Genomic DNA, 23,746 nt, shown 5'->3' with positions numbered 1-23,746 from the left:
TGAAATTTGAGACAGATCCCTTAAGTACTTTCTGAGAAATAGCGGTAACAAACTTTAACTATCAAAATCCAAGATGGCCGCCAGTCGGCCATCTTGTTGACCGATTGGTCCCAAAATGCAATATGCACAACTAGGGCCCTAGGAGAACCAACATATGAAATTTGAGAAAGATCCCTTCAAAACTTTCTGAGAAATAGCGGTAACAAACTTTAACTATCAAAATCCAAGATGGCCGCCAGTCGGCCATCTTGTTGACCGATTGGTCCCAAAATGCAATATGCACAACTAGGGCCCTAGGGGAACCTACATGTGAAATTTGAGAAAGATCCCTTCAAAACTTTCTGAGAAATAGCGGTAACAAACTTTAACTATCAAAATCCAAGATGGCCGCCAGTCGGCCATCTTGTTGACCGATTGGTCCCAAAATGCAATATGCACAACTAGGGCCCTAGGGGAACCTACATGTGAAATTTGAGAAAGCTCCCTTCTGTACTTTCTGAGAAATAGCGGTAACAAGAATTGTTAACGGACGGACGGACGGACGGACGGAAGGACGGAAGGACGGACGGACGACGGACCACGGACGAAAGGCGATTTGAATAGCCCACCATCTGATGATGGTGGGCTTTATCAGATGGTGGGCTAAAAATACGACGAATGCGATGCTGCAATAATTGCCCCTTGCCGTTGGCCCCATCTCTGCATCGGCCGAATATTTGTGTCGATTTCCATGTACAAGATGCTTTTATCGAAAAATGATTACAAAGCATTGTCATTAATGTAAGAATACTTCATTTGCATCAAATGTATCATCTCAAAACAACAATTTGCATACCGCATTAGTGGTTTATCACACGAAACGAAACCGACACGACTGAGAAACACATGTCCATGTTGACATTTCCACGCAGCCTCGTTTTCAAAGAGTTTGGCGAATTTATATTTAGAACTGTGCTAAATTTACACGGGGCTTCCCCAAAATTTCAATGGTCAAAACTGGACACCGTAAGCAGAACTTGACCACCATTATGGTATACAATGACTTTTGGAAGGCCAAAGAACGCATTTAGACTGGTTTCCTTTGCCCGACTATTCACTTTAAATAGCAAATTTTGCATATGAAAGTTACTGAAATTCCCACGCAATAATATTTCGTTCGTAATTCGCACGCAATAATATTTCGTTCGCACGCAATAGTATTTCGTTCCCACGCAATAATATTTCGTTCGAACGCAATAATATTTCGTTCCCACGCAATAATATTTCGTTCCCACGCAATAATTTTATTTATTTCATGTCCGCTCCCAGCCACCGTATCTGTAATGTTGAAATAGGAGAAGTAGATAACTGCTTTCATATCCTTACCATATACACTATCCAAATGATCTTAGGTTGGAAAATTTTCACTTGAATTGTTTACAATGTATCTAGACTTTACGTCCCGAAAATGTTGTTAACAATGCATGAAGACGTTTCGTCCCGAAAATGCTTCGCTTCGCCCCACGCGTTTTGTCCCTACTAGTGACAATTATCCCGCAACGGAAAAAATGAAATCAATGTTTCACCACAAACATCAAAATTTTTACAATAATGATTTTTGTAATTTGAATCATATTAGTTCGGGAGCAAATAAATCTCAGGACGAAATGGAGAATTGTTTATCACGGCTGCGTTATGCCACATGTACGTGTAAATCCACAATGGAAGAAAGACAACTCTAAGAAAATTTAGGATAAACTTTGTAAACTGACCAAATAGCGCGTGAGAGACTATGAACATTTTCTAAATGTCCAAGCTGGCGTAATCTTCCAACTTACGGCAGTTAATAAGGTATGAATATTTACCCATGGACGTATATGGGAGTCTCACTTATAAATCCTTGATTTACCACATCCATAATTATCGATAATTTTATAAGCACATGTATACATTATCAGATTATATATACATATTAAAGCACGTATAGAGGTTGTGACTAAAAACATTTTAGCCACTTTCATCACATGTAGGCCTACAGGAGCTTGACGTTCTGATAATATATATAACGTATTCAGTAAACTACGTAATTAACGAAAATTTTGATGTTTGTGGTGAAACATTGATTTCCTTTTTTCCGTTGCGGGATAATTGTCACTAGTAGGGACAAAACGCGTGGGGCGAAGCGAAGCATTTTCGGGACGAAACGTCTTCATGCATTGTTAACAACATTTTCGGGACGGAAAGTCTAGATACATTGTAAACAATTCAAGTGAAAATTTTCCAACCTAAGATCATTTGGATAGTGTATATGGTAAGGATATGAAAGCAGTTATCTACTTCTCCTATTTCAACATTACAGATATGCATTGTTAACAACATTTTCGGGACGGAAAGTCTAGATACATTGTAAACAATTCAAGTGAAAATTTTCCAACCTAAGATCATTTGGATAGTGTATATGGTAAGGATATGAAAGCAGTTATCTACTTCTCCTATTTCAACATTACAGATACGGTGGCTGGGAGCGGACATGAAATAAATAAAATTATTGCGTGGGAACGAAATATTATTGCGTGGGAACGAAATATTATTGCGTGGGAACGAAATATTATTGCGTTCGAACGAAATATTATTGCGTGGGAACGAAATATTATTGCGTGCGAACGAAATACTATTGCGTGCGAACGAAATATTATTGCGTGCGAACGAAATATTATTGCGTTCGAACGAAATATTATTGCGTGGGAACGAAATATTATTGCGTTCGAACGAAATATTATTGCGTGGGAACGAAATATTATTGCGTGCGAACGAAATATTATTGCGTGCGAACGAAATATTATTGCGTTCGAACGAAATATTATTGCGTTCGAACGAAATATTATTGCGTGGGAACGAAATATTATTGCGTTCGAACGAAATATTATTGCGTGGGAACGAAATATTATTGCGTTCGAACGAAATAATTATTGCGTTCGAACGAAATAATTATTGCGTTCGAACGAAATAATTATTGCGTGGGAACGAAATATTATTGCGTGGGAACGAAAAATTACTGACAAATGGTATGGTTTCGTTACAACGTATGTGTAAGCTGGCATATAGGCATCATGAACTTCCAATCCATCCTCAAGCTCATTTTCGAAATGGGCTTGAAACAAAAGGAAATCGTGGCGCTCTTGGATGGTATGGGGTTTTCGATATCAGAAAGACATTTGAGGCGCTTTTTATCCGAATTAAACCTAAAGAGAAGGGGACCCTATTCGAGTAGTGTTGTTGTCACAGATTTCATTCGTTCGGAATTGCAATCATCTGGTAAACTACACGGTTATCGATGGATGCATCAAAAACTACTAAACAACGGTTTAAAAGTTCGGAAGGAGGATGTGCGAAAAGTGTTACAGATTATGGACCCGGCAGGCTGTGTGTTCAGGTAGGTTTCAGATAATAATTAATAAATTGAACTGTTGTTTCGTGAGGTAAACAGTCATATCTATCGGATAGCTCGAGATTTTTGCTGACGTCAAGCCATGACGTGACAATGCATTTTTAGCCAAAACAGCGCCCCAGATTTATATCTGGTGTATTTCACTTGGGACATATCCAACCATATTACCCGTGAAAAGTCCCGTGACTAAATTATAAATGTATTGAATGTATTGAATAAATATCATGTAATACGCAGGCACGAGTGAAATATTATATTCACCATAAAGTAAGAATTAATAATTACCGGACCTATAGTTCAGACATTATTATAATATTCTCCTTATGAACAATACAATATTAGAGATAATAAAAAAAGGTTGTTGTGAAGGGGACATGATCATGGCTTAATTGTGTTATAACAGGAGACGTAGACGGCTTTACAGACGTACTTACTCCGCAGCAGGACCGCATTTTACATGGCACATTGATGGATACGATAAAATTAAACAATTTGGATTCGCTATTAGTGGCTGTATTGACGGTTTTTCAAGGAAATTGATTTGGTTAAAGGTATACCACACTAACAATGATCCACGAGTAATAGCAGGATATTTTGTGGAAGCCATGGAAGAGTATTGTGGAATGCCACAATTAGTGAGAACTGATGCTGGTACAGAAAATGTTAGAGTCAGAGAAATTTTGGAATCCGTCCAAGCAACCGACGGAGAAAAGTCTGAGTTCATTACAGGATCCAGTCATTCCAATCAAAGGATTGAATGCTTCTGGGGACATTTACGTAAACAATGTATGGAATACTGGATATGTCTCTTTCATAAATTACAAGACACTGGATCATACAATGGTGACTTCCTTGACAAGAACTTGATGCAGTTTTGTTTCATGGCAATCATTCAGGTATGATATATGAAGTTAGGTTTATTAAAAATGAATTTTTATTAAAAAAATTGTCTGCCTTACAAAATGTCTACGCATTTACGTTTAAAAAGTGGCATGGCTCCTATTTCCTGGCCGTTTTTGTTAATAAGTCCATATTGATTTTCTTTGAATAGCCATTCAACCCCCTTCCCCGACAAACATGTATGATGAATGTTCACTAGCATGTAAATTTATTTATTGCGAATAAATAAAATATATATAAATATCATCCAATATAAACGTTGTTACAATTAAAGGTACACCAATGTATGGTAATGACGTCCACTGTTCATGTTTGTTTTAAAAGAATTCAAACCCCTGAAGACCGGCATGAGCCGAGAAAGCGCTAGGGAGGAAAAACTGTTTTATAGTTATGTTTTCTTTTCATGTATATATATATATATATATAATATATAGCTTTAGCGTAGTGTCATGAACAGTGGACGTCATTACCATACCTTGGTGTACCTTTGATTGTAACAACGTTTATATTGGATGATAAATGTACCTGGTTATTGTGTATACTGTTTTTGTCACATTCATTCCGTAGGATGAATTGGATGCTACATTCCAAACGTGGAATAGCCATCAAATTCGGACAAGTGGAAGGGGACTTCCTGCTGGCAGACCAAATGTCATGATGAATGCGCCTTATCTGTACAGCTGTAGGTCCTTCCTGAAGAACGTGGAACAAAGACAGATCCAAATGTGTCGGAATTTGTGCGAGTTCAGAAAAAACATACCATGTGATGAAAACGTCTTTGAACTATGTTGCATCCAAATGCAGGAAGATGGTTTGGTATATCCTACAAAACCGAGGGATGCTTTAGAAATGTACTTTCATCTTCGCGAGAAAATACGAAATCTGGTCACTTAGGCCGTCGACAGTGTTTATACATAGTAAATATATTTGTTGGACTTCTAACAAGCGTTTACAATAATTGTACAAGTTTGAAATACATTGCTGGACATAAATAGCACTTGAGTACATGTATAACATATATGAAAGAAGTTCAGTGCTTCTAATTGCAAATAATAGTGATCACAATATTATGGCCAGTGATAATTGAATAAAAAAAATACAATCCAATGATATAAAGGAAAGGTATGCATAAGTTCAAAACTAATTTGATACAAAATGTTTCTTATATAAATTAGCCTTTGTATTCGCTTTAAACTAAAGTGTTATAGTAAAGAGTTAAAAGTTTGAAGATTTAATCATTTTTACTTAAAGTGAATAGTCGGGCAAAGATAACCAGTCTAAATGCGTTCATTGGCCTTCCAAAAGTCCTTACATACCATAACAACGGTCAGATCATGTTTTCATTGTCCAGATTTGACCATCGAAATTATGGAAAAGTCCACAATTCTAAAAATTTACTCGTTGAAAGCGAGGTTGCGTGGAAATGTCAGAACGGATATAGCCAGCATGGATGACATTTTAGGATTCCTATGATATAAAATTTACTTCTTCGCAAACAGGGCGATTTTGATGGGATTTTTTTTCTCTATTTCATAAGAAATTAAACTTTGCCCGACTATTAACAAAAACGAGTTTGCTAATTTTGCAAAGTGCCTAGGGTTGTTTATTGGTATTTTTATCGTCAATTTTCATTTCCATAACGCGGGTCGATTTGTTTCCCGATATCATCCTTAATATCCGCTGTAGTTGACAATGAGTATTACTGCACCTTACGGTAAAAGAGCGATATGAACATTTTCGTTACCATGGTTTTGCACAAGGAATCTTACATTATTAGGTATTGTAACCTAGTCTTAGGCCATGATTCTAAATGTTTCAGTCTCGTTGAAGTTGTCATATAGAAAAAATGTCAAAAAGATACTTTTATAATTACTTTATAACGACTTTTAAAGATGCTCCACCGCTGACAAACGGAATTTTCCTCTATCAAAACAAGAGCAGACAAATTAATTTCTTCAGTTACAAAAGTTACTTTTGAGCTTCTAATTATACTTAAAGATGAAAATATTACAAATAATTTATTGCGTCCCGAAAAAATTTCCACAGCAACATGCACTATATGGAATGAAGTACCATATGCAAAATAAATTATTTATAGGTAGGGTAAATTTGTGTTAATTACACAAATATACACACGATTAAACATAAGTTAGTGTTCAATCGATGGGTATTATTTATGCTCTGTAGGCGGTGGAGCATCTTTAATTATTAAAAAGTTGGCGGTTATTTAGAGAAAGTGTATTGCTTATACTTTATAAAGAGGTGAAATTATCACTTTTTCAATTCACGTTTGCACTTGAATCGACTGTGCGACGACAGTTTAGTTATATCAAGTTCATTTTAGCTGAAAATAGTAAGCTATGCATTTACGTGTGAAATACATCTGTTAAAATATAAGGACACCCCTATATATAATATTTTGGACTGCACACTGACAGCTAAGGTTTTAGGGACCAAAGAGGATTCATATGGGAATTGTGGGTAAAAAATATGCTTACAAATGTAGCAGTGAGCACATAAGGCTGGTCAAACGCTTTTATTATTCTGATGAACGTAAATCTTTATTTGACAGAAGCTCAATGTTATCGCTAAAATTTCCAAACGTTTTTAGCTCACCTGGCCCGAAGGGCCGGTGAGCTTATGTCATGGCGCGGCGTCCGTCCGTCCGTCCGTCGTCCGTCCGTCCATCCGTCCGTCAACATTTCCTTTAAATCGCTACTAGTCAAAGAGTTCTGCATGGATTGTAACCAAATTTGGCCACAAACATCCTTGGGGGAAGGGGAACAGAACTTGTATAAATTTTGACTCTGACGCCCCTGGGGGCAGGAGGGGCGGGGCCCAATAGGGGAAATAAGGTAAATCCTATAAATCGCTACTTGTCCTAGAGTTCTGCATGGATTGTGACCAAATTTGACCACAAACATCCTTGGGGGAAGGGGAATAGAACTTGTATAAATTTTGGCTCTGACCCCCCGGGGGCAGGAGGGGCGGGGCTCAATAGGGGAAATAGAGGTAAATCCTATGAATCCCTACTTGTCCTAGAGTTAAGCATGGATTGTAACCAAATTCGACCACAAACATCATTTGGGGGAGGAGAACAGAACTTGTATAAATTTTGGCTCTGACCCCCCCGTGGCAGGAGGGGCGGGGCTCAATAGGGGAAAATAGAGGTAAATCCTTTAAATCGCTACTTGTCCTAGAGTTCTGCATGGATTGTAACCAAATTTGACCACAAACATCCTTGGGGGAAGGGGAACAGAACTTGTATAAATTTTGGCTCTGACCCCCTGGGGGCAGGAGGGGCGGGGCCCAATAAGGGAAATAGAGGTAAATCTTATGAATCCCTACTTGTCCTAGAGTTCTGCATGGATTGTAACCAAATTCGACCACAAACATCATTTGGGGGAGGAGAACAGAACTTGTATAAATTTTGGCTCTGACCCCCCGGGGGCAGGAGGGGCGGGGCCCAATAGGGGAAAATAAGATAAATCCTATAAATCGCTACTTGTCCTAGAGTTCTGCATGGATTGTAACCAAATTTGACCACAAACATCCTTGGGGGAAGGGGAACAGAACTTGTATAAATTTTGGCTCTGACCTCCTGGGGGCAGGAGGGGCAGGGCTCAATAGGGGAAAATAGAGGTAAATCCTTTAAATCGCTACTTGTCCTAGAGTTCTGCATGGATTGTAACCAAATTCGACCACAAACATCCTTGGGGGAGGAGAACAGAACTTGTATAAATTTTGGCTCTGACCCCCCGGGGGCAGGAGGGGCGGGGCTCAATAGGGGAAAATAGAGGTAAATCCTTTAAATCGCTACTTGTCCTAGAGTTCTGCATGGATTGTAACCAAATTTGACCACAAACATCCTTTGGGGAAGGGGAACAGAACTTGTATAAATTTTGGCTCTGACCCCCCGGGGGCAGGAGAGGCGGGGCTCAATAGGGAAAAATAGAGGTAAATCCTTTAAATCGCTACATGTCCTAGAGTTCTGCATGGATTGTGACCAAATTCGACCACAAACATCCTTGGGGGAGGAGAACAGAACTTGTATAAATTTTGGCTCTGACCCTCCGAGGGCAGGAGGGGCCAGGGCTCAATAGGGGAAAATAGCGGTAAATCCTTTAAATCGCTACTTGTCCTAGAGTTCTGCATGGATTGTAACCAAATTTGACCACCAACATCCTTGGGGGAAGGGGAACAGAACTTACATAGATTTTGGCTCTGACCCCCCGGGGGCAGGAGGGGCGGGGCTCAATAGGGGAAAATAGAGGTAAATCCTTTAAATCGCTACTTGTCCTAGAGTTCTGCATGGATTGTAACCAAATTTGACCACAAACATCATTTGGGGAAGGGGAACAGCTACTTGTATAAATTTTGGCTCCGACCCCCCCGGGGCAGGAGGGGCGGGGCTCAATAGGGGAAAATAGAGGTAAATTCTTTAAATCGCTACATGTCCTAGAGTTCTGCATGGATTGTAACCAAATTCGACCACAAACATCATTTGGGGGAGGAGAACAGAACTTGTATAAATTTTGGCTCTGACCCCCGGGGGGCAGGAGGGGCGGGGCCCAATAGGGGAATTAGAGGTAAATATTAAAATTCCTACAGAAAAGAAATAATGAACCTGTATTCAGAACATTACTTGGCATTACAAACCAGGTGAGCGATACAGGCCCTCTGGGCCTCTTGTTATTTTGTAACATAACGATCGTTGTTATCAGTCGCAGGTTATTTCAAATCCATTATGAACTTCAGAAATATGTTTTCAGTTTCTTGTAACTTTTGGTAAAATTATATTATTGGGTGGTGTGATTAATCTGCTGACCAAATATGACCGAATATACAGTTTCTTTCTGCTCTAATGAGGGGCGGGGAACGAAAGATAGAATGGGAAATGCATGAATAAAGAAAATAAAAGTTGAAAATAAGTAACACTTACCCTTTCCTAACGAATGATTATTTCATTATAGATGCAAAATTTCTAATTGGGATCTCATCATAAAATTGTCACCAAATGTAAATATAAGTATTGAACGTCTTTCAGTTTGCATTCATAGCCAATATTAATGCCAACTGAACAGATGCCAATGCAACATGAAGCGTTAGCGCGCTTCATGGAATTTGCCTCTGTCCAGTTTGCATTCCTAGCAGCTATGAATGCCAACTGAAAGACGTTAAATGCTTAAGTAACCCGGGTTAATACTAGCCGCAATATACATCTCGGCTAGGTATAACATCTCTTTACCTCGACCGGTTGAGCGTCAAACTAGTAATCAAGAGGTCCAACTTTGACCCTTGGCAGAAGGAGTAATCATTTATCTAAAAATTTTGCTCCCTATTACAAATTTACATTCCTTTAATTATTTGTACCGAGGTTAATCAGTCCAGAAATCTTGCATCGCGTAATATGCATAATATTTGTTGATGATGTTGGGGTTGATATCACATTTGACGAATACTTCTCATAAACGTAAAGTCGATGAAAAAACAACCAACACGTCAGTCACATAAGATATTCCAATATATTAACGAGATAGCAAGATGACATTTATCGTTCACCTGGATATTACAAGAAATATGAAAAAAAGATGTGCAATTTATATAGTTCTTCTGTATACCAAAAATCGACTATCATCAAAAAGTTGTATTGCTCTTAGTTAAGCACAGATATTTAGTGTACAACATAATATTTGACAAGTTTTTAAAGAGACTAAATCGAAAAAAAATCATATAATAAAAGATAAAAAGAATTATAGAACTAAAAATAATTTTTAAAAATAGTTTTTAATTTTAAAGTTGTGTACTTTGTGTTAATAACAAAATTTAACAGTTTGTATAATCATTTTGTTCAAAATGGAGAAAAACTGAAAATAAATAGAATCGACCTAGTCACTATTCCATAGTATTATCTTTCGGCGAGTGAAAACAATCCCTATGTGCATGCGCGATGCGGGAACATTCAAAACTGTCATATGGAAATCTCAGCTATCGACTGAAAACACCAATTTATCGACTACAAGTTACTGATTACAGTGTTAAATCAAATAAACGTTGAAACGTATGCAGAAGTTTTGTGAAGAGCTTCTAAGTGTAAATAATCATATATTGTACAGGTTTTTTGCAGCTACAATGTATAAAGAAGAACTCAATGAAAATAGATGTTGTCATATTTTTTTTTTGTATTTGGAGGATGGACTGATTAATATATATAACAGTCATGTGGTTTTTTTCCAGAAAATACGAGATTTGAAAAAACTATTAAAAAATCGGGAAATTTACTATAAAACAGGGTAAATTTTCATTGAGTTGGCCCTCTGTGATTCAAAACAATAATTATACCTTACATTTACATTGTAGACCTATGTATATATGTTTGCTTAATAATGTACATGTACATCTGTATACATGTATACTATATACATAATTAACGGATAAAAGTACCTCTCACTTCTTGTCATATTGCCATAGTATGCTCTAAAGCTTCATAGAATGTAACTATACTGCTTTACTTGCCAATGTAGATGAGCTGTAAATGTATCGGCTATTACACTGAATCAGGCCAATATAACCGATAAAATATAAGATGCCTCTAGATGATATGTACCATTAGCCGGATAAGATTTTGAGCGATCCCGATTTCGAAGTCAAAGATGCACTCGGCTCTTTCCGTTACAAACAGCCAATGCAGACAGATACAGTTTCGGATTGCGTTTTGCGATATCTTAACGTTGATAAACATTGTCAATATTTCAAATAAAATAAATTTTAGAAATAAAGTAAATTTGAAAACTTTCTAATTCCAGGTGTAAGAACGTTTGTAGGCAGTCAAAACACTAAGGAATCTATATAATTGTAATGATTTAGTACCTTTAAACAATGGCTAATAAAACATTTCGGTAAACATTAGACAGCAACTATACATAGGTTAATAATGAATCATTTGGATTCTTCTTAGCAATCTCCAATCAATTAAGAACTTTTTTTAAATAAACTGATCATAACTTGCGCTTGTTATCGCATTCACTTACACGTAACTTTGAACGAAATCGTAAAGAAAGACAAAACTGCAAGAGAATCCGCCGTATCTAAGTTTGTTTGCTAATATAGCCAATATCATGAAAATCAATTTCGCAGTGACCAAAGCAATCATAATAATACATTACGTCAACAAAGTTCAATATGTTGAACTTGTTGTGATGTTCATTCATGTGTTTCGCATACATCAGTTTATATTGATTGTAATGATTGTGGCACATACATTTTTAGATGGATATAATGCATATTTACTCACATTGCTGTGTTCACAAATTAAGCTTTGTGCATATTTACTCATATTAACATGTTCACAAGGTCCAATCATAACTAGTTACGATCAAATCACACCGATTTTCTATATCGTTTGAGATCTTTCCATTGTTAGTCTACATACAGATTTTCATTTAGCTGGGTTTATATTTTTACTAAATTTATCGCGTTCACAAGGTTCAATAATTATTATTAGTGCAAAGGGCAGTAACTCCGTAAATTATCGTCGAATTAAGCTGATTTTCGATCTCGTCCGAGATATTTCCAATGTTTCTACATACAAAATTTCATAAAGCTCCGTTCATATTTACTTAAGTTGTCGTGTTCAAAAGATTCAATAATTATTATTACAAAGGGCAAGATACGATCGAATCAGGATGCTTTTCGAATTCGTCCAAGATCTTTTCAATGCTAGTCTACATACAAAGTTTCATTAAGCTCGGTTTATATTAACTGATGTTTTTGCGTTCACAAGGAATTGTTAATAGACGTCGCACGACGGACGACGCACAACGCACGACGATGGACAAAAGACTATCGCAATACGTCACCATGACCTATGGTCAGGTGACCTAAAACAAATCATGCTACAGTGAATTGATCTAACTGCTTCGTCAGTGAGAGTTGCCATATGTTCGAGATTAACAATTGTTCACATCGTCACGTTAAACAAGGTGAAAGCCACCACTCCATTGAATGGCCTTAGTAATGGCCTGTTCAAACTCCTCTGGTTCTCCAAATCCCCTCCATATTGTAAGAACCATTGCACATGTGTGCGCTGAAGGCAGCTGTTTTGTACTACCGAAAGCAACTTCCAGGCTCTTAGTAAAGCCAAGTGGGGGTAAGTCCGTAGCTCCGGTCCAGAAGGAAAGAACATCGTTCAAGGACACCTCTGTACTTCCCCCTAGAACAAAGACACGTGCATGGTTGCTTTCATTATTCAATGAATCTTACCAGTTATGTTTGATTTAACTTGTAGGCAAAGATTTTATTTCTTGTATGCTTCAGGCATTCAGTATACATATATTTCCTACATATTGTTGTTTGCTATTATAGGTTATTGCATTGAAGCAATGCATCGCTTAAGATAATGGACATGATAAATACCTTCACAATCAGCGAGGAATGCCTCCAAGCAGTATATTGCTTGCTGCTCTAAAGCTCGATGATTAGAGCCTTCGGGGCTCCAGTTGACAGTATACAAAGATCGTAAATCTGTGAAGCGAAGCTTCTTGTTTTGTCTGACGAACAACGACATCAACGCAGATGGTGCAAGAAGGACAGCATCCAAAAAACAGCCGACCTTGTTCAGGCCGTCTTTGAACTGTGTTATTTCCGATTGCACCCTGAAAATTTAAACAAAATCATTTATTGACATTTTTTAAACAGGATGAATTGCATTGCACAGATGGGAGTGTCATGTGAGATATAAAAATAATTTGAACAAAATCCATCTGTTTTCAAAAATATATAAAAAAAAAAAAATGGGAGGCCAATATAATTTCAGCCCAAACTTTGAGATAAAATTACTTTGAGGATAGAATTTTTCGATCCCAAGGATATTGTTTGTCAAATGGTGATGCATATTTTCTTCAAAGATAAAGTACACTTTGCATATAACACAGAAAATTTGCTTCATACTTATAGAATATTTCATTCTTCTTTAGAACACTGACAAGTCGGTCTTTCTCGGCGATGGCGCGGAAGTTTGTCGGTGCCAAACCTTGCTCCAGGCACCAGTCGCTAATTTCATTCAGCACTTTGCCGTACCCATCTTGGCTGGTGGCATTCTGTAGCTGTTAATAATTAAATACATTAATACATAGTATATTTAAGCATCGAACGTCTTTCAGTTGGCATTTATAGGTAATATGAATGACAACTGGACAGAGGCAAATTCCATGAAGCGCGCTAGTAAATTAAAACGCCCAGTGCTTATATTTGCATATTTATGATGAATCCCAAGAGGTTTTACAATAACAAATAAAGAATTAATTATCGTCAAAGACGGAACAGCCATTCGAACAGCCATCGTCGGTGATCGCTGGCACGAAAACTGTGACGACACAATGGTAATGACGTCATAATAAGCGGATGAATGTCAATTGCACTTTGTAAGATTACATAGTAGGGCCACAATGAAAATATAAATATTGTAAATAAAACAAAATACAGATCTGTTCCCTTATTTTGGCTCAACCTTTTGATCCTTGCCGACCAATATTCTGTAATATTTACATTTTGCCACAGAGAATCCCATTACTCTATCGATAATCATGATCTGCATTATGAGTCAATAAATGCAGTCTGGACTTGGTGTAGTAATTCCTATATACAAGTACATAAATGGGAGTGCTGTTTGCCGACATTAAGCTAGTCCACGCGGGAAAATTGACATTGTGGTTGAATGAACCAGGTTGGTTATGAAAATACGAAGAAAAAAAATTAATGTATGTACAAATGTATTAGTAATAGGAAACTGAAAAGCTATTGAAAATCAGTGGGTTTTCGTTGTCTTTTTAATTTTTCATCCGGACTATTTTTTATCACATTGACTTTGGCTATTCATGTTAAATGGTTGAAGCGGGATATTCAAATGTTCACTCGCATCTAAGTTATGTTTTACTTTGAAATAGGAAACAAAATGTAAATATAACAATTAAATGTTTGTTTGATTGTATTGGAGATATAAATGCAATCTGGGTGTAGATAAATATTCATAGCGGATTCTATTTATCTGCGACCCAGATTGCATTTATAATTTTAATAAATGCAATCCTTTAATTGTTAAATATATTTGTTGCATTTATCACCACTTTCAAACATCGTATGTATCGTAATGTTTGAAGGAGCTTGTATTTTACAATCTGTAAACAGTTATAAAAAAGAGGCCAAGAGGGCCGGTATCGCTCAACTGGTTTGCAATAGTAATGGTAAAAGTAATGGTCTGAAAACAAGGATTTTAAAGAAGGAACTCTATTTCGCCTATCTGTTCCTACTCTTTCTGCTCCAGGGGCTCGGATCCAAGATTTATACAAATTCTGTTCCTCTTCCTCAGGGTATGTTTCTTGTCAAATTTTGTTACCATCCATGTAAAACAGAGTATTATTGATTTGAAGTATTATCCTCTATTCCCCCTTTTGGATCCCGTCCCTTCTGCCCCCGGGGTTCAGAGCCAAACTTTATACAAACTCTGTTCCCCTTTCCAAAGGATGTTTCTGGTCAAATTTGGTTATAATCCATGCAGAACTAGTAGCAATTTATAGGATATATTAACGGACGAACGGACGGACGGACGGACGACGTGGCTTGGCTTAAGCTCATTTTTACGACATAAAATTCCTGGCAATTGGTCAATACAACAAACGACACGGGAATTTAAATCAAGCTATACTCACTGCAATGATTTTATCCCGGGTTTCCATGTCACAGATGCAATCTTCGACAGCAGGTAGTCCCATTTTGAATGCACTCTCGCCTTGAACTATGAACTGGTACGCCATTGGGTGGAGTACGGGGATCCCGGGACCCCCGTGCAGTACTGAAAACGCCACAAGGCGTCCTGCTAGTTCATACGTAGAAGCAGTTAATTTTTCCAAGTCATGAAGGAAAAACTTGTTCTTTTCGCCACCTTGGAAGATCACTTCGGAGAGTTCAGCCATGAGTAACCTGGAAATAAAATGGCATTTTATCAGAAAGAAAATTCACATGGAATGTGAACGTTGCACATGGTAAGTAAAACAAGTTCTTTTTGTAGTAAAGACCATTACGGAAATCATTTAAATACCCCTACGTTAAATTAGTTTTCGGCGTACGTGAATATTATCATAATAATTATAAGGTACATGAAGAATAATAATAATAAGAAGAAACGGTTTAAAACCAATAACCACTTTCTCCAGTCACTTACTTTAGAGGAAAGCTTCTTTTAAATCTCAAAACAAAGATAACTTCGAACAAACACGATATTTATTCTTAATCAAATCAGGACACAAGTAAGTGTACTGATTTGATTTAAGAACAAAGTGTTAAACTAATGAATTAACGTTTTCATCTGTGTATATTTCGAAAAATGTTCATTTATCAATAGTAAATAAGTTGGTACTCAAATTATGTCAAAGATGAATCTTACAGAAACAATGATTACTAGATAAATTGCAAATCAGAAACACATTCTTATTTATGTATGAAGTTTATGTAGAAAAACGTCAAACTAAGGCTAAGTTCATTTCTACTCACCGAAGGAACTCTCGTTTTGGTCCTCCCAGGTCGTCCCCATCCTCCCCGCTGAAGTGAACTTTGAATTTAGAGCAGTAATTAAAAGAATCTCTTTTAACAACTCTGATGGTAGACTTCAAAATATTGGATCTGCTAATCAGCAGTTGGGATCCATCATCAGTACCATTGTATATGATGGTCTTTTTCTGCCACCATTCCAACACAGACTCCAGTGTCAAATCGGACCTGGAACAAATCATCATCATCATCATCATCATCATCACCATAGTCATAATCATTACACTCATCATTGCCCTCATCTTAATCATTATCATAATATTCATAATAATCATCAACATTCATCATCATTCATAATCGTCATAATCATCATCATCATTAATCAACATCATCGTCATTAATCATAATCAAACAACAAGAACATCATCATCAAACATATATAGTTAATCCTCAATAATCAGTATCACTACCATCATCTTCATCTAAATAAACAACAGTAACATCATCATCATCATCATCATCACCATCAGCCACATTTTTGTCATGTCTCATTTTTTCATTTGACATACACAACTCTATATCTGTACTCGCAAATCCACACACCCATCCAAAAAACAAACATTCAATGATATATATATATATATGAGAGAGAGAGAGAGAGGGAGCGAGCGAGAGAGGGAGCGAGCGAGAGAGAGATTAATATTATGGATTTCATAGAGCGAGAGAGAGATTAATATTATGGATTTCATAGCTGGAGGTTGCAGTTATGTTATCTCGGTTAAATTATTTATCACCTTTACCAATACTAATATATTTCTGAATGTCATAGTTTTCTTCTTTATAGATTTTAATGAGACTACAGACAGGTTTTGTTGAAGACACTTGGATCTATAAATGTACTATTTCATGATACGTAAAATCAGATTATCAATTATATAATACATGTATTTATTGTTTGTTACACCGAAGAGGATAGTTTCTTTATTTAAGGCAAAAGGAATTAGTAATGCATCAAGTGTCCCAAAAATAGTTGTATTTGCTGAATTCCCAAATAAATGTGTTATTGTTTCTATCTCAGTCTTACAAAAAAACATTGTGGATTTTCAGATAAACCAATTTAAAATATATACGAGTCTGTTGTAAGGATATGTTGGTTAACTCTGAATTGCAGCCATTGCAGTTTTGAACTTTTAGTAACTCGGAAAGGAGTAGAGTATATTTTTCCAGGTTTCGTCATTAATTTCAAATAAATTACTTTTTGCCATTTTTTGACTTTTGCCTTTTTTATCAAAAATTTCTAAATTATTTGTAAATTCTTGAAATCATTAGTTAAAAAAATTAATGAAATTGTAAAACTAATGAGTATGGATATTTCAAAAGGTTATTAAGAAAAAATAACACCTTTCGTTAAAATGAAATAGCATTTCTTTAATAACATTTCGATAAAAGATAAAACATTTCGTTCAAACGAAATAGCATTTCGATAAAACGAAATAAAACAAGTATGTAGCATGTCAGTCAGGGGGCTTCGTACCATTAAAAATGTATGACAATTTTAACATATTATTAATAACATCTGAGTGAGGTGGCATGTTGATGAAATTATTCGATGTCTTAATCGCACAACATTATATACACAGAAGTACAGTAATCAAACGCTTAAACAGATGGAACAGTTCGAAATTTGTTAACAGATTGTCGATGATGACTTCCTTTGGAAGTCGTGTATTAAATCGGTATCATGAAGTACATAGTTTGCAGAACTCTTCCATTACGCATTTGATACTGATACTTCAGAGAATGTCTTTTATTTCATTAGTGAACTACTTGCACACAAGAAAGTAATAAAATAACGTTTTGATTGAATTAGCATTTCGATACGTTTCTATTACTAAGATATGTGCTAACTACATGTATTTGACATCACACACACTGGGAACCGGATAAGAGTAACTGCAGTTACCCTGGTCCAACATGGCGACGGTTTTGAATTAGAATTGACGACGCGTGTGTTTGTGGCATAACCATCCTGAATTGTGTCTTGTAACAACATGAGTAAAATTTGAAGCAAAAGTCATATGCACATAGGTCCACAGACGCTTGAATCAAGCATGTAAAAGTTGTATAATTAGGCTAACTGAAAAGTAATCATCCAAAGCTGTGTTACCGCATCAGCTGCCCTTAAATAACATGTCTACAACATCCTTCATTCGCAAATTATTTTCAGGAAGACAGATGTAATAAACTACCAGCCAGACATGGAGCCAGACAGGAAAGTGGACACTAGTCCCCATTTGCCTCTATTCGTGAACTAATAAGATATTCCAAAAATGCTTACGGTCCGCCGATGAAGTCAAAGTCAAGGAAGTCAAGGTGGTCAACAGGTTCTTCCGAACTAGATCCGGGAAGTGGAACTCCGCCGCAAGGGCTGTTAGCAGACTCTTCTGAACTGGATGCGGGAAGTGATACTGTGCCGCAAGGGCTGTTAGCAGACTCTTCTGAACTGGATGCGGGAAGTGATACTGTGCCGCAAGGGCTGCTAGCAGGCTCTTCGTGACTGGATCCGGGAAGTGGAACTGTGCTGCAAGTGTCTTCCAAACTTGATTCAAGTAGTGGACAGACCCTCCTCTGTAAGGACCAATCAAATAATTACCATTTTCGACAACGATGTTTCAACATGGTTTAACATATTCAAACTCTTCTTTATTAATATCTTTCAAATGAATGCCGTTAAAGATTTATCTTTAACCCGAGGCTTGCTGAGGGTTAGACTGTCGCGAATATCCTCCTAGGGTAGCGGTTTCCCTGTCCTACTCTCTAGGTAGGAAATGACCCTTTTTCTGTGTCTGAAATTTCCCCAAAAATGTTACACACTATAAATACGCCATTCAACAAAACCCAAGAATGATCAATAAATCAAATTTCTATTTCACTTTGTCAAAAACCTTTTTCAATTTGTTGACCTGTGACAAAGAAGAATCTAAATTATTTTGAAATATTCACAGTCATAGAAATACTAACTAACATTGAATGAAAACCTGTTGAATAAGTATTTTTACCGGAAAAGAAATCAACGAAAATATGTTAACGTAACTGGAATTCCGATAACGATGATCATAAGGTAAAAGTTCAGCAAGCGCGTGAAGCACGAGCTCGAATTTAAATGTGATATTGATTGTCCAATTGGACTGCACATGTTAAATTTGCATATGACGTTTTATCACGCAAATATGTTCTACGGGCGCAGGCTGTCTTGCCCTGTCTTATCCTCACCGATATTGCAGATATCTCTGTCTCTATGGTGTAAGACAGCTCACACCAACCGCTTGTGAAAAAGGAAAGCAATCAGAATCTTCTATCAATTTGTCACCACGTATTGCAGAAAGATAATCGAAATGGAGTCCAATTCGGCAGGGTTATCTCATCCCGACTGTATGATTTTATCAAGCATTTTAACTTCAACATTTGGGTTAAGATCCATGTAAGATACTACATTCATTAATAATCTTGTACCAAACAAAGTTGTGTCTTACCCTTCTGAAGGCAATTGTCGGTGATTCTATATCGGCGGCTACAAAATCACTTGAGTCCTGGAATATACATAGAAATAACATGCAATCGATTTTAATTGACTGTAAAATATTAAGTTCCATTTATTTTTAATTATCATTAACAAAATGAAAAAAAAAACTTATTTGGTTACTATGGATTTGTATATTAAGATGAGGATTGGAATCCGAGTTAGTTCGGAAATGACTTTTTGGTTTCTAAAAAGGGTTTGTAGCTCTAGATAAGAGAAAAGGCCAATCAGTTTAACAAGGTTAGAAATAATTGATCAGATACAAATCAAGCCAAAACTGGTTAAATTAGCTGACAACATTTTGATGATACACTTTCTTCATCTCTTTTCATTTGTGGAATAGAATAAGGGGAAAATAAAAGATTAAACGTTTTTATAACATTTTCATCGGCTTATGTGTTGTAATGTCGTTGCCTACACCAGAAACATATATAAATATGAAGTGGAAACCCCTTCATTGTATTTGCTGACAAAACCTCTAATTATTCATGGGCATAGTTTGCTACTGGTAGTAATACTTTATATCAAGTTCGAATATACGTATCTGCCGGCTTATTTTTCATGATTTAGAATAATTTTGACAAACGTAATAATGACATTGCCTGCCTAGAACACCACGTGACTACAAACTTCAATCTTTGCAAACACGAACATTTTAAGCATTTTGCCCGATTTTTCGACAATAAAACATTCAAGTGAAAGATATTAGACATTTAATACATATTTTTTTATTCAAAGAAAGTGAATAATAATTTGATAAAAAAACCGATTTCTAGTAAACCTTCCTATCTTAAATCGATAGATTTGGGGTTAAAAGGGGTCCAAACGATACATAGTTCTTTAATATACATGTACTTACTTCTGGATTAGGAACATGTGTCTGATCCTTTTTCTTTGTAGCCATATAAACTCTAAGAATTTTAACCTTCGTGGCCTCATATAGTTCTGCTACTGTCAACGTGTTTTCAATAGTTTTGTGGTTACAATCAATGATTTCGAATGAAAAGCCATTCCTCTGTCCTAGTGGAGAGGCTCCACTTCCATCAAAAAAGATGTCTTGTGCATCTGTTAATATCTTGGAGACATTGGTTGATCCGTCGTACGAATAGTGACGCACACCTCCCCCTTTGGGGGCTTTAACTTGTTTGTATGTTTGATGGAAAGTATCGAAGTTCATCCACCCCACTTCAACTCTCCTTTGCTTTTTCTTTGCGTGTTTATTTCCTTGCTGCTTCCATGCTCTCATTTGGTGCTCAGAACTTGATGGCGTGTTTTTGCTTTTTGTACGTTTAGGGCAGATATCCATCTCTTCAAAAACTCTCTCTGCCAGTGTTCTCTTCCTATCATCTGTGTTCTCAGTTGATGCCTTCAGGAAGGCCAACAAAGCGATTCTGTCCCCATATCTTGGTAAATATTTGGTGAGTTCTTCGTCACTCATTATTAGAATCACCTCTTCGTCAACCTGGAATAGACATAAAATATATTCGTATGGAACTTGTTAGAATTTAACTAAGGTTTTGTAGTTTGTTTCGTTGTTTAACATATCATTGTTGGCTATTATATGATACCTAGTCTCGGCTTACACGCCCTGGTAGAACTGGTGAAGTTCAAAATGTGAAAAGTTTACGCACGGCAGACGGCGGACAGCGTACGACGATGGATGAAACATGATGACTAAAAATATATTAATTTGGGCGACATAACACTGATTATCATCGAAATGGCAGAAATTTACATGATACGTGAACAATCATGCAGAAATCGTTCCCTCCAGTGATGTACATACGGCACATCGTGTAACGTTATCGTTATTACAATAACATTTCAAAGAAAATACATATCCAATATAAAAATCAAAGATGTTTGTTGAGGTCTATGCTGTTATAGCGCCCTGGTAGAATTAAATAATGACCGGGGACGTTCACAGTAATTGATGTAATAAAAAATTGAAAATACATCTACAAATAGATGATAAAGCGTGCTAAATATGATATGCAAAGGTATTAACAACCGATTTTCAGTCAATTTCATCGTTGACATAAATCATGACTAGGCCGTTTGATATTTTTGTCAAAATGCTGACAACTCAAATATAGTGTCGATGATTGACACAGTACCACTTACATTTTGTACTTACAGGGGAATTTGATAAAAATATAAGCACCAAAAACGACTTTTACACAATTGTTGAAACATAAAACTTAAAAGTTTTCTGCCTATCTTATGTGCATATATTGTAAAACATCTTTACTTTCATTTAACTATAAACGACATTGTTTCTGTATGTAAAAATCATGTTATTGCCCCTAAAAAATTTATGAACAAGAGGCCCATGACCCTAAATGGTCACGAAATAGAAACATATAGGTGGCAGTGTACAGTAGATTTGAAACATTCAGCAAAATAAAGTGCAGGCTTTAATTATGTACACACAGCTTTTTAACCTTAAATAACATCTCTATAAACGTATATATATTTTTAATCTACACAACATTTGCAATTGTCATGCAGAGTTCATTTTTGGACAGATCTGCTTTTTGTGGCTTTGTGAGCCTGTAAAAACCATGGTAACCAAATTTGTGGGGGGTTTTTAAATGCAAAAAATTGGGATTTTCAACCCAATATTACACCCCCTCTAGGAGAAATTTTTTTCTTGAAACAGTTTAAAACCAAGCATCACTGCCATGATAGCGGAACTGAGCCTATTTCGACATAGGTATATCATTAAACTTTTGAGCAATCTTACCTCGTACCCCGGCTATCAATTTCTGCTGCTACAGTATTGAGTTTTTCCATCTTAGACGCACATTCGGATACCCTCTAAACCATTGATCTCGAACCCATTTTGGGAAATTTCTTTAAGCAAATGTGAAGCCTGCATATAATTCTCTAGATTGAATTCACCGATTTTAGGACATATACAATTTTTAATTTTTTATGCATATAATAAAACATGGGCTTTCTGCTTAATAAAAATCTCACCCATGACCATTCGGTCTTACTTTACACTGCTACCATATTTAATAGGTCTACATAAAAAGTTTCATTAAGCATGATGCATATCAACTCACATTATCATGTTCTCAAGGTTCAAAGATTATTATTGGAAAGGGCAATAACTACGTAATTAAGTACGAGTCGAATCAAGCTGATTTTTGAAGTCGTCCGAGATCTTTCCAATATTAGTCTACACTGTAAACTTTAAGTGTTAACTGAATCCATTTATGGTGTTTTTAACGTGTAACTTAACACCAATATCGGTGTAAAAAAACCGATAACACCGTTCCTGGTGTAAAGTTAATCCAAACAATGAAAAGTGTATTGTTTACCCAAATTAGGTGTAACTTCAATCCAAAGTTGGTGTAAGTGTGCAACGTTACACCAAAATGGTGTAACTTTACTCGAAATTCTCACTTGAAAGTGTAACGTTACACCCCGGTGGTGTTACTTTACACCAACTTTTCACTTGAAAGGGTAACCTTACACCACAGCGGTGTTTCTTTACACCATATCTATGTTTGAATTGTTACCTTACAACACAGTGGTGTTACTTTACACCAAATTCTAACTTGAAAGGCAACCTTACACCACAGCGGTGTTACTTTACACCAGATCTTCGTTTGAAGTGTTACCTTACACCACAGTGGTGTCACTTTACACCAAATTCTAACTTGAAAGATTAACCTTACACCACAGTGGTGTCACTTTACACCAAATTATCACTTGAAAGTGTAACCTTACACCTCAGCGGTGTTACTTTACATCAGATCTTTGTTTGAAGTGTTACATTACTTCACAATGGTGTTACTTCACACCAAATCATCGCTTGAAGTGTTACATTACATCATTTGACAGAGAGGGGAATAACAACATCTAACAAAACTAAAGGGGCACTTTTGAAATTAGCCGCAGTTGCCGACCAGTTAAATTTATCCTCTCTCGAGACAGACAATTACGAAGAAACATCTCGAAATAGGAGGGCGATGGTTGGTGATGCCGGATTTTTTTTACAATATCAAGTTGCAAGTCGCAGCTACCCGATATCGGGTTTGGATATATCTTTGTGGATCTCAGTAGTGATTGTGGTTGGGGTCAAGACCGGATCAGGCATTATAAAGATGACAACGCATATAAACTTTTCCAACAGAACCACATCAGTAATGTGGTGTATCACCAGCAGCACGGTCATATTAAGCCAAGTGTATACCTGAGACACGACAGAACGGGGAGCCATTGCTGGATACTTATGGGAACTAAAGGCTTTATCAAGTCTGGTGGCTGTACTTGTGTTGCGT

General features: G+C 36.6%; 3 protein-coding genes across 3 annotated transcripts in view; 1 reads left to right on the top strand and 2 right to left on the bottom strand.

Annotated features, from left to right (window-relative positions):
* Positions 1–23,746, bottom strand: part of LOC138307217 (uncharacterized) — a 47,135-nt gene that overhangs the window by 9,481 nt on the left and 13,908 nt on the right. The window lies entirely within an intron of this gene.
* LOC138307626 (uncharacterized) lies at positions 2,996–5,448 on the top strand. The gene is made up of 3 exons (XM_069248432.1): positions 2,996–3,412; positions 3,831–4,323; positions 4,895–5,448. Exons 1-3 carry the CDS (start codon positions 3,042–3,044, stop codon positions 5,219–5,221), a joined length of 1,191 nt encoding a protein of 396 aa, XP_069104533.1. The 5' UTR covers positions 2,996–3,041; the 3' UTR covers positions 5,222–5,448.
* LOC138308008 (uncharacterized) lies at positions 9,246–23,685 on the bottom strand. The gene is made up of 9 exons (XM_069248965.1): positions 23,659–23,685; positions 20,311–20,913; positions 19,405–19,461; positions 18,210–18,499; positions 15,875–16,099; positions 15,034–15,304; positions 13,277–13,431; positions 12,743–12,981; positions 9,246–12,539 (listed from the first exon to the last, which is right to left on the bottom strand). The coding sequence occupies exons 1-9, from the start codon at positions 23,683–23,685 to the stop codon at positions 12,301–12,303; spliced, it is 2,106 nt and encodes a 701-aa protein (XP_069105066.1). The 3' UTR covers positions 9,246–12,300.

Source organism: Argopecten irradians, chromosome 14 (genome assembly GCF_041381155.1).
Source record: "Argopecten irradians isolate NY chromosome 14, Ai_NY, whole genome shotgun sequence".
Lineage (NCBI taxonomy): Eukaryota > Metazoa > Mollusca > Bivalvia > Pectinida > Pectinidae > Argopecten > Argopecten irradians.
Note: the sequence above shows the minus strand (reverse complement) of the source record. Positions and strands in the feature narration are given on the sequence as shown.